The 20076-nt window shown below is 40.4% G+C and overlaps 1 protein-coding gene across 2 annotated transcripts in view; it reads left to right on the top strand.

Moving 5' to 3' along the window:
* Positions 1 to 20076, top strand: part of cemip (cell migration inducing hyaluronidase 1) — a 383014-nt gene that overhangs the window by 322407 nt on the left and 40531 nt on the right. For both annotated transcript variants that reach the window (XM_033622351.2, XM_078162221.1), the window contains exons 18-21: positions 2479 to 2610; positions 2912 to 2947; positions 13733 to 13888; positions 16467 to 16647. In XM_033622351.2, coding sequence (XP_033478242.2) covers positions 2479 to 2610; positions 2912 to 2947; positions 13733 to 13888; positions 16467 to 16647 — 505 coding nt within the window. The remainder of the gene's footprint in view (positions 1 to 2478; positions 2611 to 2911; positions 2948 to 13732; positions 13889 to 16466; positions 16648 to 20076) is intronic.

The following is a 20076-nucleotide window of genomic DNA, read 5'->3' as shown; positions in this document are numbered from 1 at the left end:
CTCCAGCATGTGGCCCTTTGCTGCATGTCACTCCCTCTCTCTCTCTCTCTCCCCCCTTCACGCTTGTCTGTCCTATACAGTAAAGGCTAAAAAGCCCTAAAAAATATCTTAAAAAAAAAAAAAAAGAAAGTCAAGAGTGCTCACTCCACAGTAAAATCTGAGTACCATCTGGATCTGTCAAGAAATGCTCTTCTTTTGTTATGGAGTAGTTATTGTATTGAATTGAATTGAATTAAATTCAGTTTGATTCAGTTCAATTCAATTAAATTCAATTCATATTTATACAGCACAATACAAAAAAAAAAACCTTTCATGGAGGAAAAATGGTAAAAACCTCAGGGAGAGCAACTGAGGAGGGATCCCTCCTCCAGGACAGACAGGCGTGCAATAGATGTCGTACAGAACAGATCAACATAATAAATGTACAGTCATTCATTTGACAAAATGATACATTAAGAGAGAGATATAGAGAGAGTTGCACAGCAAACAGTAATGACAATAGCTACAATGACATTAATTTTAGCAATAATAATGATATTATTTTGTAGTATATGCTGTATAAGTATATATTAATATATGATAGTATAAGTCTGTGACAATAATAATCATATGTGTATAATAATAGTAGAAGTATGACTAATAATAATATTAACAGAAGTAGGAGGCATCAGGCAGGACCACGGCAGCAACGAAACCATGACCCACCACCCAGGCATAGACGCGTTTTCATGGGAACCTGTGAGACAGTGGAGCACAAAGCCTCCAGAGCAGAGCCCAGTTAGTGACATGAAGAGGAACCAACTTTTCAGAATCTGAGAGCAAGAGAGAGAGAAGAAGAGAAGTGGCTTAGTGTATCATAGGAAGTCCCCCAACAAACTAGGCCTAAGTCAGCCCTAATTAGGGGCTGGTCCAAGCCAAGCCTGAGTCAGCCCTAACTAAAAGCTTTGTCAAAGAGGAAAGTCTTAAGTCGACTCTTAAATTAAGAGAGAATGTCTGCCTCTCAGACTGAAACAGGAAAGTGATTCCACAGAAAAGCACCCTGCTAGCTGAGGGCTCTGGCTCCTATTCTACTTTTGGAGACTTTAGGAACCACGACTAACCCTGCATTCTTAGAGTGATATGACAGAGCCTGACCATTTAGAGCTTTGTAAGTTAGGAGAAGGACTTTAAATTCAAATCTGGATTTTACAGGGAGCCAGTGCAGAGAAACTAACTAACTTCTTAGTTCCTGTCAGTACACGTGCAGCTTCATTCTGGATCAGCTGGAGAGTTTCTAAAGACTTGTGAGAGCAACCTGATAATAAGGAACTGCAGTTGTTCATCCTAGAGGTAACAAATATGTGGACCAATTTTTCTGCATGTTTTTGAGACAGGATATGCCTAATTTTTGCAATCTCACGCAGATGAAAAACCTCTTCTAGACTGCGTAGTCTATGAAGTTTGTTTTATATGGGAGTTTCAAGACAAATCTTGATCAAATATTACTCCAAGGCAACAAGCAAAGCTCTCGCGAGATGACGTCACAGCCCAGAGGAAGTGAAGGGTCAGGGAAACGCTTAGTATGCTATTTACAGAGATAGCACTGGCGATCTGAACCAGTCAGTGGCAAAAAAAGCACTTTTAATGCACAAACTTATACGGGACGCATTTGCCCCCGTTACCGTTTCAGCTCGTTTCGCGGCTGCCAGCTGCATCCGCCTCCCTCAATACTGAACCAATTTTAGAACGAGTTGTACCTATGAATCATACGCACACATATACATGGGGAAATAGGGCCCAGGTTGAAAAATACCGAAGTTATCCTTTAAGATAGAGACATTATGGGGTGTTTGGGGCCAAGAACAATAACAGTTTTGTCTGATATTAATATCAGGAAATTGGAGCTCATCCAGGTTTTTATGTCTTTAAGACATGTCTGAAGTTTAGCTAACTGATTGGTTTCTTCTGACTTGATCGATAGATATTATTGTGTATCATCTGCATAACAATGGAAGTTTACAAAGTGAATTCTAATAATCCTACCTAAATGGGAAGAATATATAAAGTAAACAGAATAGGTCCAAGCTCAGAACCCTATGGACATAGTGACTTTCAGAACGGACAGAAATGTTGTGTAGTGTGAACCAGGCATAAGAGACACATTTATGATTTGGATGAGGAAATCATTGGATCAGATGTTTGCGGCTGATAGTGTCATTTCAAATTCAACTGTGGGACCTGGATTATAAAAACCAACAGAGACCACATCTATCATCAAATCAACCAGGACTGAAATCGGGGGGATTATATCTTAAAAGTGAGAGTACACTTCTTTCTAGAGGTAAACAATTTATAAAAAAGTGTCATTACAGTAAGAAAGTATGTAATTAGTTACTTTACAGCCATACATTTAAATATAGTCAAATTATCATGAGTAAACACTGTCTGTCTTTCTCCACTTTTGTGTCTGTGATGTTGGGGTGCTGTTGAATTGTTTAGGTATGGCCCCCACCAGGATGCAGACCCCTTTAAACCCAGAGTCCCTGCTCTAATTCACCATTTTGTAGCCTATAAGAACCAAGACCATGGAGCCTGGCTGAGAGGAGGGGATGTCTGGCTGGATGACTGCCAGTGAGTACTGCATTCATAAATCAAGATAGTGATATTGATATTGATAGATAAATAAGTGAATATATATTTGCCTAAGCGAAGTCTGTCAACTTCCAGTGCAACAGAATGTCAGTCAAATTCCTCAGTATGAGTTTCAGGTAGCACAGTTTGTTTTTCTGTACATTTGATGACAGAGATGAAAGCAAGAAATTCATTTCTGTCTAATAACCATTTACAGCTTAAGTCTGTGTTTGTGTGTCTGCGTGTGGAGACCTCAGAGTGTAGCTGTACCCAGTGATAATATTCTCTCTTCCTTGTATAGATTTGCTGATAATGGTATTGGCCTCACTCTAGCAAGGTATGGAATTCACCACCACCACCACCACCACCACCACCACGCACACACACACACACACACTAGTCATATTCTTATGGATAAAAATATTGGGTAACACTTTATATTAAGGTACTGTAATAAGCGTTAATTAATGCTTAATAAGCACAAATTAACAGTTAATGAGCACTTATAAGACAGTATAAAGTGCTTATTAACATTAGACTATAAGTGTTTATTACAGCATAACTGACAGTTATCATTGCTTATAGGAGCATTATAGGCACTTAATAGAAACTTTGTTATCAGTTTATAAACCTATACTAAATATTAATAAGATGTCTATTTACATTAATTATAATTTATAAGGGTTAATTATAGAATAATAACCACATTTGTTACTGGTTTATAAGACACTATAAGCCCCTGTAAGATGAAATAAATAAGGTGTTTATTAACATTAATAAGAGAGTTAATAATAGTATAAAAAGAAAAAGGAAAGAAGCCAGCACTCACAAATGTCCTTTTGGTAAATTTAATAAACCAACTTGGGTGGCGTTACCAGAAACACAGACGTTTCAACAGAAAGTCTTCTTCAGTGTGTCACACACACTTTCTGTCGAAACGTCTGTGTTTCTGGTAACGCCACCCAAGTTGGTTTATTAAATTTACCAAAAGGACATTTGTGAGTGCTGGCTTCTTTCCTTTTTCTTTTTTCTGCTGCTTTTTTGACAATAGTGATTGCATTAAAAATCAATATGAAAAGGAAACACGTCCTTATGTTGTGTTTTCACCACCATTGGTAGGCTGAATTCTCATCATGAGTGAATAAAGCAGCTAACTCTGAGTCAATCTGCTCAAATTTTTTAAGTTCAAATAGCTCATGTTTGTCTTAGTGTGCCATTTTGAGGAAATGAGAATCCCATGATCCCTTGCTAAAGAAAATAATAACATACTAGAGTGAAAAGAATGCATCAGAATTCTTTAATGTTGAAATAATGATTGATATCTGGATGTTGCAATAGGTGCATAATTAATAGAATTATTAACTTCAGTGAGTGCATAATGAAGAGTTTATGAATGTCAACAAGACACTGTTCCCACTTTAGATCCAGTAGCTGCAAAGATGCATTATGACCTGTTAATAAGTGCATATTAATAATTTATTAACGTTTATACGACACTGTTCCCACTTTAGATCTGGTAGCTGCAAAGGATCATTATTTGCTATTACTAAGTGCATAATTAAGCATTTATTAACGTAATATGGCATTTCTATTAACTTCTTATAGTCTCACTAATGTTAATAAACATCTTGTTAATATTGATAAATTGTCTATAAACATTTAAGGATGTTCTAGTACCCAATAATATCTTATAAGCCAATAATAAATGTGTTGTATACTATTATTAACTCACATAGGAAAGAAGCAAGCACTCTCAAAATAAATCCACTCAACAGGTGCACGGCCAAAAGCAGCAGAAAAAAGAAAAAGGAAAGAAGCCAGCACTCACAAATGTCCTTTTGGTAAATTTAATAAACCAACTTGGGTGGCGTTACCAGAAACACAGACGTTTCAACAGAAAGTCTTCTTCAGTGTGTCACACACACTTTCTGTCGAAACGTCTGTGTTTCTGGTAACGCCACCCAAGTTGGTTTATTAAATTTACCAAAAGGACATTTGTGAGTGCTGGCTTCTTTCCTTTTTCTTTTTTCTGCTGCTTTTGGCCGTGCACCTGTTGAGTGGATTTATTTTGAGAGTGCTTGCTTCTTTCCTATGTGAGTTAATAATAGTATACAACACATTTATTATTGGCTTATAAGATATTATTGGGTACTAGAACATCCTTAAATGTTTATAGACAATTTATCAATATTAACAAGATGTTTATTAACATTAGTGAGACTATAAGAAGTTAATAGAAATGCCATATTACGTTAATAAATGCTTAATTATGCACTTAGTAATAGCAAATAATGATCCTTTGCAGCTACCAGATCTAAAGTGGGAACAGTGTCGTATAAACGTTAATAAATTATTAATATGCACTTATTAACAGGTCATAATGCATCTTTGCAGCTACTGGATCTAAAGTGGGAACAGTGTCTTGTTGACATTCATAAACTCTTCATTATGCACTCACTGAAGTTAATAATTCTATTAATTATGCACCTATTGCAACATCCAGATATCAATCATTATTTCAACATTAAAGAATTCTGATGCATTCTTTTCACTCTAGTATGTTATTATTTTCTTTAGCAAGGGATCATGGGATTCTCATTTCCTCAAAATGGCACACTAAGACAAACATGAGCTATTTGAACTTAAAAAATTTGAGCAGATTGACTCAGAGTTAGCTGCTTTATTCACTCATGATGAGAATTCAGCCTACCAATGGTGGTGAAAACACAACATAAGGACGTGTTTCCTTTTCATATTGATTTTTAATGCAATCACTATTGTCAAAAACAGGAAAAAAGGATTGGAAACCCTAATAGTTGAGTTCTAAAAAAAAAAGACAGATCTGGGTTCATTTGGCTTTTTCAAAAGTTTTGTTACTTAGATTGACTGTTTGGGAATACAGTGTTCCACAAAGCTCCCTGTAACCCATCAGTTTTCTGAAAGTGAGTGACAAAAGTCTCAACATTGGCCAGGCCAAAGGTGGCCAGGTCAGTGATGTCTTCAGGCCAGTTGCTTAGGTCAAACATGGTGGCAGCGGCCTTCAAGACACCCTCATCAAGGTTGCCAAACCGCATGGTGAGGTTGTTACGGAAGCCACTGATAAGTTTATCTTTCACTTTGTGGAAGTCATTGTCATCCACTTGTTTCCTGTTGAGTTTTACACCAGAGAAAGTGTTTCCGAGAAAAGGTCCCACTTCATCCAGGAACTGCTTCAGATGCTGACCTGGGTCTGTCTGAAATACAGAAGGAAAAATTTTCACTGTCACGATTGCTAAACATACACCGTAGCATATTAATTCCTCTCTAGGGAGTTTATTTTGTTTATCTGCATGGCTACAAGACAACCATCTGCAATGTCAGCACATCCCTCTGAAAGAGAAGGCTCAGAATTAAACCCATAAACACATTTAATCTAACTTCCCTTGTTTTTAATCCACAGCCTAGTACTGAATTACTCTCACAATGGTTTCACAAGAGTGATAATGAGGGCTTGAAGTTCTCCGGTACGGTGCTGGATTTCCGGCGCAGGAATATTCGAAGCGCAGTGCCCAGCAGCGGAGGCAGTTTTCAATCGCCGCCCATGTTAACCTATCTGACTGACTGTCCACACAGGCCGCTGAGCAAAGCAGAGCGCCCACAGAGGCTTGTGCACTGCAGTGCTTCAGTTCGCCGTCTGGTCTATTTTTCACACGAGCTGCGATCGCTTCTGTTAAGCTGGATAGAGCAGATCGTACCAAACAGGAAGTCAGACACAGATGAGAGAATGGCCAATTTTCAAAATAAAATAAATTTTAAAAATAAAAGCCTGTTTAATCATGATGTTGCTTGTCCGTCTATAAATATTTGTTCAGTTTGGTCTAGACACAAGAGAGATGAAAACACACACACACACACAGAAAGAGAGAGAGAGAGAGAGAGAGAGAGAGAGAGAGAGAGAGAGAGAAATGGCTACAGGTTGGGGGCTGCAATTCAGATAGATAGAAGATGCTCCTTGATGTCAAAGGTCATGAGTTCAAGCCTCAACTGATGTAAAATCTACATTTTAATGCAGACGTATTGTATCTCAACCTTATGCATCTTCACACACATCTCACTCACTTTAACTCACACAGAACGTCATTAGCGACGCACTTACCTACCGAAGCTATTTCTAGCGACACCCTCCACAAGCCGCGACACACACACTCTGTTAATCACGATCAAAGTCAATGTCTCTGAGTGTCACAGTTACACACTAAGGTTCTGCTAAAACATACTACTGTTATCTGGGTGTTCATTATACTCAGCTTACCTGTAGGAAATTTAGAAATATGACTGGCTGCTAGTTCAAGCATGACCTTCATCTCTGTAGCTAAAGCTGCTAGCCTAATTATTACTGTAATTATTACTGACATGAATGAACCAAGTACACCTCTTCTGATTAACTGTAATGTTACCATCATTATCATAAACATCAACATTTAGAACACACAGTCACATTTTATAACTTTGTAAGGCCATCATGTAATGTTACATGATTAGCTGAGCTGCTAGTGTTGGCCAGCTCAGTGGCCTAGTGGTAGAGTGTCTGCTCCGAGACTGGGAGGTCGTGGGTTCAATCCCTGGCCGGGTCATACCAAAGACTATAAAAATGGGACCCATTGCCTCCCTGCTTGGCACTCAGCATCAGGGGTTGGAATTGGGGGTTAGATCACCACATGATTCCCGAGCGCTGATTCCCGAGCGCTGATTCCCGAGCGCGGCACCGCTGCTGCTCACCACTCCCTCAGGGAGAACAAATTTCACACACTCAGGTGTGTGACAATCAATTGGACCTTAACCTTAACCTATCACAAAGAACTAGAATTAGCTAAAGATCAACAAGCTAGCCAAAAGCCTAATGTTACTTTAACAAACTAACTTACCTCTTGTTTTAACAAACTAACTTATCACAGGAGCAGAAACAGATGAAAAATCGTCTTCAGAGTCCCGAAGCCAAGTGTTGCATCCTACTCCAACTGGAGCGGCACTGGAGGAGTTTGCATCAGTTTTTTCAGCCATCTCAGCCTTGCTAGGTTCTGTCCTCTGATGAGGAGTGGCGAGCATAGGTGGCGAGTGGCATCCAGTGAGTTGAGTGAATATCCCAGGATGCATTTTGCACAGTTTGGCGATAGCCTTTACTAGTTCTTAACTTTCTGGTCAAACGATTAAAAGTAACGTCAAAATTATGTCTAGATGTGATGACTTTGCAAATAACACAAATTTCAAAACAGAATTGACATGCTTCGCTCTGAAGAGGTGACACTTCAAATAGCCGATTAGATGCATTATGGGCTGTATCGATAGAGAAATTACTGCAGGCAACAGCGGAGAGAGGGAGAGCGTGGACCCAAGAAGGGGTTCCATGTGTGTGTGCATGTGCGTGTCTGTGGAGCCAGATCAGGTGCAGCAAAAGCCACTGTATTTTTGCTGTTCATAAGTTTTTATTGAAATTAATCGAACGACAAAAGCGACGTTCAGATACCCATACGTAATGACATTGTAAATAACACCCATTTCGATATTTGACTTTTTTTGCTGTCCCGGAATTGTCCCAGGCACATCATCTTTGTGTCTCAGTACCAATTTTTATAGTCCCCGGGGCATCGGGACACTGTTCGTTTCAAGCCCTGAGAGCATATTAATAATTTATTAACCTTTATACGACACTGTTCCCACTTTAGATCCGGTAGCTGCAAAGGATCATTGTTAACTATTAATAACACCTTATTAATTTAATCTGATAGGGTCTTATAGTGTCTTATAAACCAGTAATAAATAGTGGTTATTATTCTATAATTAACCCTTATAAATCATAATTAATGTAAATAGACATCTTATTAATATTTAGGATAGCTTTATAAACTGTTATCAAGTTTCTATTAAGTGCTTATAATGCTCCTATATGTAATAATAACTGTTAATTATGCTATAATTAACACTTAGAGTACAGGCCAAAAGTTTGGACACAGCTTCTCATTCAATGCGTTTTCTTTATTTTCATGACTATTTACATTGTAGATTCTCACTGAAGGCATCAAAACTATGAATGAACACATGTGGAGTTATGTACTTAACAAAAAAAGGTGAAATAACTGAAAACATGTTTTATATTCTAGTTTCTTCAAAATAGCCACCCTTTGCTCTGATTACTGCTTTGCACACTCTTGGCATTCTCTCCATGTGCTTCAAGAGGTAGTCACCTGAAATGGTTTCCACTTCACAGGTGTGCCTTATCAGGGTTAATTAGTGGAATTTCTTGCTTTATCAATGGGGTTGGGACCATCAGTTGTGTTGTGCAGAAGTCAGGTTAATACACAGCCGACAGCCCTATTGGACAACTGTTAAAACTCATATTATGGCAAGAACCAATCAGCTAACTAAAGAAAAACCAGTGGCCATCATTACTTTAAGAAATGAAGGTCAGTCAGTCCAGAAAATTGCAAAAACTCTAAATGTGTCACCAAGTGGAGTCGCAAAAACCATCAAGCGCTACAACGAAACTGGCACACATGAGGACCGACCCAGGAAAGGAAGACCAAGAGTCACCTCTGCTTCTGAGGATAAGTTCATCCGAGTCACCAGCCTCAGAAATCGCAAGTTAACAGCAGCTCAGATCAGAGACCAGATGAATGGCACACAGAGTTCTAGCAGCAGACCCATCTCTAGAACAACTGTTAAGAGGAGACTGCGCCAATCAGGCCTTCATGGTCAAATAGCTGCTAGGAAACCACTGCTAAGGAGAGGCAACAAGCAGAAGAGATTTGTTTGGGCCAAGAAACACAAGGAATGGACATTAGACCAGTGGAAATCTGTGCTTTGGTCTGATGAGTCCAAATTTGAGATCTTTGGTTCCAACCGCCGTGTCTTTGTGAGACGCAGAAAAGGTGAACGGATGGATTCCACATGCCTGGTTCCCACTGTGAAGCATGGAGGAGGAGGTGTGATGGTGTGGGGGTGTTTTGCTGGTGACACTGTTGGGGATTTATTCAAAATTGAAGGCACACTGAACCAGCATGGCTACCACAGCATCCTGCAGCGACATGCCATCCCACCTGGTTTGCGTTTAGTTGGACGATCATTTATTTTTCAACAGGACAATGACCCCAAACACACCTCCAGGCTGTGTAAGGGCTATTTGACCAAGAAGGAGAGTGATGGAGTGCTGCGGCAGATGACCCGGCCTCCACAGTCACCGGACCTCAACCCAATCCAGATGGTTTGGGGTGAGCTGGACCGCAGAGTGAAGGCAAAGGGGCCAACAAGTGCTAAACACCTCTGGGAACTCCTTCAAGACTGTTGGAAAACCATTTCAGGTGACTACCTCTTGAAGCTCATGGAGAGAATGCCAAGAGTGTGCAAAGCAGTAATCAGAGCAAAGGGTGGCTATTTTGAAGAAACTAAAATCTAAAACACGTTTTCAGTTATTTCACCTTTTTTTGTTAAGTACATAACTCCACATGTGTTCATTCATAGTTTTGATGCCTTCAGTGAGAATCTACAATGTAAATAGTCATGAAAATAAAGAAAACGCATTGAATGAGAAGGTGTGTCCAAACTTTTGGCCTGTACTGTATATAGTCCTATTAATGGTAATAAACATCCTATTATGTCTTATAAGTGCTCATTAACTGTTAATTGGTGCTTATTAAGCATTAATTAAAGCTTATTACAGTGCCTTAATATAAAGTGTTACTGCATTTGTGTTTGAATGGGGCAATTTGATCTAATATGGTGGAAAATGAATTATTAAAACTATTTAGCATCTCACTTGCAGAAAAGGGCAGGATAGATTGACAAGTATGGAAGTTGAAAGCAGTGTTTAGCAGCAGAGGATGAGTTAAAAATTCCAGGAACAGGGCGCCAAATTTACATTAGGTAACAAAATCAAACTCAAGACACTGGTTGTCAGAGAAAAAGAGATCTACACATTTGATGTCTGGACTCTCTGTACCATGAGATAACACAAGATCAAGAGTATGGCCCTTTTTTGTGAGTAAGACCAGTCCAACCACGTTAGTTTAAAAGACTCTGACAAGTTTAAAAACTTCCAGCCCAGTTGGTCAGAGGGACAGCAGACATGTACATTAAAATCACCAAGAATGAGGAACAAAACGAGGTGGCGTTTCAGAGAGCAGCTCAGCAAAGTCACTGATAAATGTGGAATGTTTAGGCGGTCTATATTATCACACACAAACATGGTGATTTTCCTTTGATGAGAAAAGGAAGGGCTTCCAAAGTGCTAAAAAGACCAAGAACAATGCTAGAACATCTTAATTTTTCTCTGTGAATAATCTCACCACCCCTGCTTTATTTTCTGGGCTGATTTAAGAAACAGTAACCAGGCTTCGAGTAGGGGGACGCAGTCATTTTGTGACAGCCAGGACTCTGTGACAAGAAGAGATCAAGGTCATTTGACAGAATAAAATCATTACATAGGAAACATTTATTTACCAGTGATCTTACATTAAGAAGACTGCAATTTGTTGACTGCACTGGCAATGGAAGGCATAAAATTTTTAATTAAATTGGACGTGACAGAAGTTGAAAGTAACTGCTGCTGAACTTTATTCACAGTGGTCTGTCTTCTACCACAAATGGTAGCTATCTCGTTTTGTTTTGACTCATCTAGGCACTGTTGGGAGGGGAATGCACTGAATAGTAAGCAGGGCTGGGTATTAATAAAAGAGACAAAATTTGCTGTGAGCAAACCTGTGCTCATTTTGTTGGGGTGAAGATTATCTCTTTTATACAAGTCCCTTCTATTCCAAAAAGCATTAAAATGATCAGTAAAGCTAAAACTGGCAAAACACAGACTCTGAAGCCACTGATTAAAACTAAAAACCCTGCTTAAACCCTCACATCCCTTTGTCAGAGTTAGAGTAGGCACTGTTATTACATAGTGTTTACCCAGGCTTCAACAGTAACAGCAAGAAGTTCCGAGGCGCGCTCAGTTTGGTAGTTTGGCAGACCAAGGTGCGCTGAGATGGGTGTGGCGGCGCAGCAGGGAGAGGTGTCGACCGATCCAGCTTGGCGCAGTGACAGTTTCGTGCCAAAAGGCTTCGCCGAAGGTGCGCTAAAAGCTCGCCAACTGAAACCAGGTCTACTGTCAGCGCAGGGGGAGCGCAGCCGGTGTAAACCAAAGTTTGGCTGACCAGCGGACAGTGCGCACACTTCACCAAAACCTCACAGGCAGGTTTCCAGAATATCAGGCACATTAACGATGCAATAAATACCCAAAAAAAAACACTATTCAATGCAACTATCTGCAATCAGCACATAAATGTATCTCTATATCAACTGTCCCGTCACATCTGATGTCAGATCAAAGGGGATTGGCACCGTTTGGCACATTTGGCACGCGTAATGGAAACCCAACCTGATTTGATTAACACAGCTGCAAACTAATGAGTTCACATCCCTCTCAGCCAACCACAAACAGCCACAGCATCAGATAGGGAGTATATATTCAGCATCTGTCATCTTAGAAAAGTCAAAAGAAAAGAAACAGAGTGAGACTGCGAGAGAGAAAGAGAGAGCGCGCGCGCACGAGAGAAACGCAACATTGATTTACAATTGTGGTGACCTCCTCCCAGGCTACCTTTGCATCATCAGCCCAGTTCCGTATATTCGGACACTGCGAGCTTGGACCTCTCGGACCAAAACATCAGTTTCCTCCTGGGAGGAGTTTGGCCGTCTAACGCTGCTGCTCTCTTCCGCCATGGCGAATTGAGTAAACTCTCATTACGCCTTCGCGCGGCGCATTTAAGGGCGAGGAGAGGGGCTCATTTGATTGGTGTGATGTGTGTAAAACCCACTCCACGCCTTCTCTCCTCCCTCTTTCCGACTTGCGCCGGTAGGAGGGACGGAGGTGGGATAGAGGAGTTGCTGCGCCAGGCGCACAGTGTGCCAAACTTGCAAAATCCGCCTGGCCACACCCAGTTGCCCGGTCTACGAAACCCAAGCCCGTTGTGTTTGAACCATAGACTGTAAAAATAATGGACATAGCCACTGTGACATCACCCATTGGTTAGTTTGAAATTATTAAAATGTGAGGTGGCAAAAAATGAGTTGTTATGGTTTTGCCGTCAGATTTACTAGTAGCCTGACTTAATTACTGTTTTTGTATGCATCGTTTTAAACATTATATTTTTCAGTGTATATGTTTATGCAGTTATTGCTGACAAAGATCATATTTGAAGATGGGAGGTGCCTTCTATTAGATAAAATACACAAAGATAGTAGGACTGATTGCGTTGTCAGCTCATGGCCTCTGATTGGCCTCACCATAGTAGGCATCACTTATGTGTTTAAATTTTCTTGGTTCTTTTACCTAATCTGATGAAAACATTATGTTTCTAATAAAGTTTATATCAAGTAACAGGACAGTTTGGGGGAATTCCCTTTTCTTCGCCTATGGACACTTCCCTCCTACACACCTGTCTTCAAGTTTTTGAAGTATGCATGGGCCTCTATATTTGAAAAAGAACACAAAACTAGGCTAACATACACACCCACAAAATAAACAAATGAACAGTTACTGATACCTCATATTGTGTATCCACTCAGTGATTACTTTGTCTTCAGCCACTTCCTTATGTATTCGGGGGTTTTTTTGTTGCCCATAAACTCTGACAGCATCGTAAACTGTAATGGCTCTTCTGGTTTGACCTCACCTCAGCCTCTGTTAATTCATGAACACTGCTTGTTATTCTCAGTTTGTGCGATTTACCTTTCTATCTGCATCTGTTTGTTCTGCTTGCAGTGAAAACAGAGAAATAGGCCATCTTTACATGTGCAATGTAATTATTCACATCACTAAATGAGCGAGATTATATTTAGCACTGAAAGTACATATACAATGTATTACATAACACACCTGTAGTTTTTATATTGATGTTAGATGCTACATTTACTCAACAAAGAAACACAATCACAGTTTTCAATCCCTTGAATAATGATTGGGATGTTTGAATAATATATTCAAAATTTAGAAATTTTACAATACTGATGCTACAGTGCTACTTTACCAATACTACTATCACTACACGCACTACTACTACTTTCACACTTCCAGACTCTAACTCTCCATCTTTGTGTGCAGTGGAGGGACATTCCCAGATGATGATGGCTCTCATCAGCAGGTGAAAAACTCACTGTTTGTGGGTGAAAGTGAAAATCGTGGAATGCCCCTCCTTGACAACAGGATCTGGGGCCTCGGGGGTTCTGACCTTATTGGAAGAACTCTGCCACGTGGCATGTAAGTGACTTTATTAGCATGTTGTTTTGGTTTTACAGCCCACAAACTCTACTCTCATCATCTGAATTTGCAGCTGCATCAGTGTGTGTGTGTGTGCGTGTGCGTGTGTGTGTGTGCGTAAACTGTCTATATGGAACATAGTGAGCTTATATGAATGGACAGTGAAAAAGAAGGAATGGTCTGATGAGCTGTGCAGATTTCTCTGCAGTGACAACTTGTCAATCCTTTAAAACTGACACGAATTCAAACTGACCCTAACTGCTGTTCCTCATGGAGAAGCAAAGTGAGAACATTTGACAGCTACTTTTCCTTAGCCAAAGTATATTTTAGGTGGAGTCCCAGTTTAATAGAAATGGCTTAGCAGAGAAAAGGAGGGAATGTCTCAAAAGCTGTGTTACAGTCCCTCCAGGATGTTGCGATCGGAACAGTTAATGCAATTTTAGCCAATCCCTTTGAATTCTGCATGACCTTGCAATTTTGTCCAATCACCACAACTTCACCACAAATTTGACTATTTAAAACATTCAAATCTCATTTCATTGTAGACCTGGGTGCAGCATATTGATTCATGCTCAGCACCCCCCCCCCCCGTTTATCATGACACTACTGCTGCAGGACCAGAGCACTGTGCCTGGGACAGAGTCACACACAGTGACAGGGCAACTGCTTAGCATCACATGGCAAACTTTACCCAATGGTTATCACAACAGATTTAATGACAAAGTTAAGTCATTTAGGTGGCGGTGTGAGATAAACAGCTTGGTGTCGGATTAACCGCTGCTGCGGGGCTTCAGCCCAAATGGCAAAATATGACGAGTAGGGTTGAGATCACACTGTGCTGTGTTAGCCCTTGCTAACCTGATACAGAGAGCAGGAGAGGAGCTTCTCATTGGTACATCCTTCAGCACTGCATCTAACGGCATTAACAGATGATTGGCAGCAGCCCCCCACCAGCCCTGCCCTCACAAATATATTCTGTGAAAAACACTGAATGTTCATAATAGTGAGCTTCAAATCCAAGACAGTATCACAACTACTTTTGGAGTTTTCACTTGCCCCTGCAATTTCATTTAAAAAAAATCACCAGTTAACACTGAAACATGCATTTAAAGTTTTTAGAAAAGCTGCCATAATATCAGGTGTTTCAGGCTGTAGCAATTTTAGAAACAGCCCAGAGGGACAGGTAGTGCCAGAGATTCCTTTATTGTGTGCGAAAATTACAACTCCATGCTTGATCTTAAAACCGATGGGGTCAAGGGCTGTAATGCCATAGTCTACTGTGCCATGGCCAAGAGGAGAGCTTTGTGTGTAGTGACCAAAGGATTGCCCTCAAAGCCAACCGTCAACAATGTACAGACCCAGTGTAATGATAGCTGCTGCAATTGGTGCCCAAAACAAATTTCCCGCCTGGGACAATAAAGTTTATCTTATCTTATCATAACATGGTTGGTACCAATGGATGCCTTAGGTCCTCTAGTTAAATACCTGTGTCTTCACTGTAAATTTAAAACTCAGCCCGATACAGCAAGTTTTATTTGGTAAAAATTGAGTCTGCCCTACTTCTCACCTTCAGCTCTGCCTGTCATACCTGGTGCTCCATTTACGATTTTTTTTTTTTTTTTTGCCGCCACTTCATTGTTGTCTTCCTGCTTCTTTCACCTTCTTGTTCTCTCTGTATCCTGGTTTTTCTTTGAGGAGCTCTCAATTTTTGGTGAGGCATTCTTACTTAAGTAGTCAGGCTGCAGTCGGTCTCACAAGTTTACTTTAGCAACACTTGTGTGTTCTGCACACCTGACTTCCTCTGTCAGATGGACTGCACCGCTTCACAATACCTGTGGGGAGTGGAGTATCAGATGGCACACTGAAATATGTTTTAATAATAAAAATACATTTAGTTATCACTTAAATACATATAACTTGTACTGTCAGTGATTTAACTAAATTGTTGCACTTCATCCCATTTAAGGGTTAGCCATATACCTGTTCATGCCCCCCTCACCCACTCCTTGACTTTGGGCTGGGGTCATCTGTTCCCTTTGATCCCCCTTAGAGTGCCCTGCCATCTTCTATTTCTAATTTTTCTCAGAGAATCAAATGTTAATAGAAATGTTTTTGGTATATGCTATGCTGGCACACTATTGTGGATAAACGTTACAGAAGACAGAAGAGTGTGACAAAGACAATTGTTACTGAAAAACAAATCTGGTGTATGTGCATACGAAGGAAGGAGGCAAGCCTTTCCAAGTTTGGATGAAAATGTATTTCTTAGACTAAAATCAGTTTACAAGACCAGTTCTGCTGTGGCAAATAGTCTTTAAACCTTCAAACATTGTCCACAGTGAGTGGTGAAGGTACATAAAAGTCAGTCAATGGACCCTAGTCCTGAACTACAAACATATGATTCAGGTCAATAATATCAGTATAAGATGGGAAACCATGCTTCTTCTGTTGAAGCATGGAGTAGTACGCACATTACATTGCACTAGATCGTCATAATACTACTTATGCGTGTGCAACAAAACCCTGAGTGTAAATTGCTGATGGGTTGATGTCCGTGTGGATTTATGTTTCCCTACAGTGATTTTCCTATCCGGGGCATGCAGATCTATGACGGTCCCATCAACATGCAGAACTGTACATTTCGGAAATATACAGCGCTGGATGGACGGCACACCAGTGCCTTTGGCTTCAGGCTCAACAACTCGTGGCAGAGCTGCCCCAACAATAACATCACTGACATCATCTTTGACCAAGTACCTGTGAGTCCATTTCTATGTGAATTACACAAAACATCTGGACTGATTTAACCAGAGACATTAGTAGGAAACAGACGATGTGCTTAGAAATGAAATGAGAATGTAAAGATTCTTACATTAGAGAAGCAAGCTTTAAATGGGCTCCAGTCCTAGACTATTTGGTACTATAAAGGTAAAGGTGAAGTTTTTGACCCTGAGAGGCAGTATGGATCAAATGGTTTTTTTTGTGAGTGGGTCCCTGTTTTGTTTTTATCATGCATGTACATGAGCACACAGGCAACGCAATACACATTCCCGCCACTCTTTTTTTTTTCTCTCTCTTTTTTTTTTCAATTGGTTTTACAGCTGTTTAATGAAGAAGGAAATACATTCAATTATTTGTTTGTTCATGAGACAACTCCACAGGGCACCTTTATATTGTGAATGGACAAAATGCAATATGTAACTTTTAGAATATGTTATGTGTCTAACTATTGTTAGTTGGTAAAACCAAAAAATATTCATTGAAAGCTTAAAGGTTTAAGACTTCAAAATTTAGACTGTTGCAATAGCAGGGTTGACAACTTTCGTTTCTTGACTAGAGTGAGACTTAAAGGGATACTTTTCCAATTTTCAGCCAGGTCTGTGTGAGGAGTGTGCAGGGGTGGATCTAGACTCTTAGCAGAGTGTGGGCAGAACTTTCTCAGGGGCCCCTGTGACTAAGTCATTTTAAAGCTCACAACTGTAAATCAGTGTATATATCCATATACTATGCATAACGTGGCACTTGTTGACCCAAGCTAAACTATACAGTAAAGCCACTTTGTCGGACAAGCTTGTTCTGAAGAACAAATAAAGAAAACAGATTGCCAGTCAAGTTAAAATGTTTCAGCACTAAGAATGGCACTGTGCTGATGTAACAGCCAGGTTTGTAGTAATACTGTAATGCCAGATAGTATCACAAGGTGGTGCTTTCTTTTTGTTTTGTTGTGATATAACTTGAGAGTTGAACACAGTGTCACCACACTACTCCCAACACGAGACGTCTCTGAATAGTAATGAGTTATATTGACTATGTTCTACTGCCCATGTATAATAAGAGAGCATAGTGTCATGGAGACCTGGCATGTATGGTCGATGTTAAGTAGAGTAAAGTAACAGTGTTGAAACCTCCATTTCATGGTCTGTCGACTCTGAGCTGATCGGTTATCCCGGAGCTTCTGCTAACCAACCCATGCTGCTAGCTCTCTTCACCTTAAACTCCCATGTTAGGGAGAGACAGCTGATTGACAGCAGTGGTGCTGAACAGACCAAATGTACTGTCTCAGTCAGTGCCATGTCTTTACACACAATTATAAACAGCGGTCTATATCAGGCATACTCCAACAGAAAGTCCATCTGCAACACTGCAGGTAGTGACACAGACAGGTGCTGAGATGCAGGAAACATTCTGACTGACTTCTTTAGAACCAAAATGTAAGTTATTAAAGACAGATCTTTTTTTTTTTTACTTACCAGTTGTTGTCCTTGCTCTATCTGCTAGTTTAGTTTAGATATCAGTTTACATATTAGGTGCGGTTACATGATGGTTTCTCATTCGGAATGAAATAAATCTGAATGAAATCATTTGGATTTAAAGTCTTTCCAGGTAGTTTACATGGGAAATATTCATTCCGAATGAGGGTTTACACGGGAGATCAGTTTAATCGCCTTTATTTGGGTCTACACAAGGTTTGGGGCAGGGAAGGTTTCTGATTGGATAGGAGGCGGGGCAATGTTACATTTACCGGAAGAGAACACTGTAGTCCTCGTTCCGGATAACAAGATGCTTGACGATGCCGTTCTTAGTGCTTTTTTCAGGCTTGTTTTGCTTATATTCTTGAAGCAGCAGTACGACAACAACCTTGTTCTGCTAATACTTCGTTTGTTGAGGAGGAGAAGGGAGGTAGAAGGTCGAAGAAGGGAGATAGATGGCCGTGCTTTGGCGAATGAAAACCGGTGAGTGCTCCGTGTCCAACTGCTCTATCTCAGCCCGTTGCTATGCACGCTGTACACGTCATCGGCAACGAGCATGCGCAGAAAGAACAGAATGGCTGTAATCGGGTAGGAGGTCTATACAAGACAGAAAAACTCTTCCATTCGGGTTCTGAAAAGGAATATTCCACCCCTGTGCACCCAATTAGATTTTCTTTCGGGTTGGCTGTTTTCATTTGGGTTGAGGTGTTTACAAGGAGCATTTCTATTCGGGTAGGGCCTCCAACCCCAATGCAAAAGGAATACATGGCTCCATGTAAACGCACGTATTATGGTTCCTTTTCAAAACTTTTTGCCACTTTGTCCTTGTCAGTATTTATCTCCCGCTCCACACACAGCAAAGTGAGGTTTGACAGTCTGACCTCATCCATTCACAAGAGCAAAGAGCTCTTAATGAGCCCCAGGCGGCTGGAACTTGGTTTGGTGCTGGCATTGCTGATGGGAATGGATTGCTCCGTTTAAAATAATTTAAACAGCAAACCGGAGTGGATTGGAACAAGGCTTATGTATATTTACGTTGCAGCTTAGTGACGTCTGCGCCCTAGAATCCCCATGATACATGGCGTTGAAGAGAGTAGTTTTTGAAATTAGTTGTTAAGTTTGCCATTTTTCTGAAATACAAATGTTACTCTAGGATTTATGGTATTTTTAATGTGTATGCTCAAAAAATAGTGATTTTTGTTGTAATTGTCATTCCTGTGCTGGTTTACAGTATTAACCATGAGTGAGCTAGCTGTTACATTTCATGAGACCAGCTGAATCTGCATAATTGGCAGTACATGTATACAGCAAAAATTGGCTGTGCAGAGATGGTATACAGTTCAAGGACGAGGAAGCAGTGTTGCCAACTTAGTGACTTTGTCGCTATATTTAGCGACTTTTCAGATCTCTCTAGCGACTCTTTTTCAAAAAAGCGACTAGTGACAAATCTAGCAACTTTTTCTGATGTTATTGAAGACTTCTGGAGACTCTGTTGTGAGAGCACGTATCATTCTTACACTTCTCAACGAGCAGCGGATGCTGCCGTGGGCTCCTCTCTCGCCCCAGAGCACTCACAGACGGCCCAGTCCTCCCTCCCAGCTGCAGTCAGAGCAGGAGATGTTAACCCCTCCACGTCCAGACTGCTAGTGAATCGCACATGCGCGGAACTGCCACTGGCTGATCCTGACCTGGTTTACAGTCAGGGCGGGATGTAAATGTAAAATTGTCTTTGTCTAATATAAATCACTGAAAGAAGGTTCATTTGTAGTTCTAAACATATTCAGGGTGTTTTTTTACTCAGTTTTTGTCTCTCCCACGACGTTATTCCTCTCTCCTACAGCATCCATTACAATTACATGCATATGGACAATTATGCAAATTAGGCGATGACATCATTTAGTGGCTTCTAGCGACTTTTAGGACAGCCAATAGCTACTT

Source organism: Epinephelus lanceolatus, chromosome 2 (assembly GCF_041903045.1).
Source record: "Epinephelus lanceolatus isolate andai-2023 chromosome 2, ASM4190304v1, whole genome shotgun sequence".
Classification (NCBI taxonomy): Eukaryota; Metazoa; Chordata; class Actinopteri; order Perciformes; family Serranidae; genus Epinephelus; species Epinephelus lanceolatus.
The sequence above is the reverse complement of the archived record's forward strand: the minus strand, read 5'-3'. Positions and strand labels throughout refer to the sequence as shown.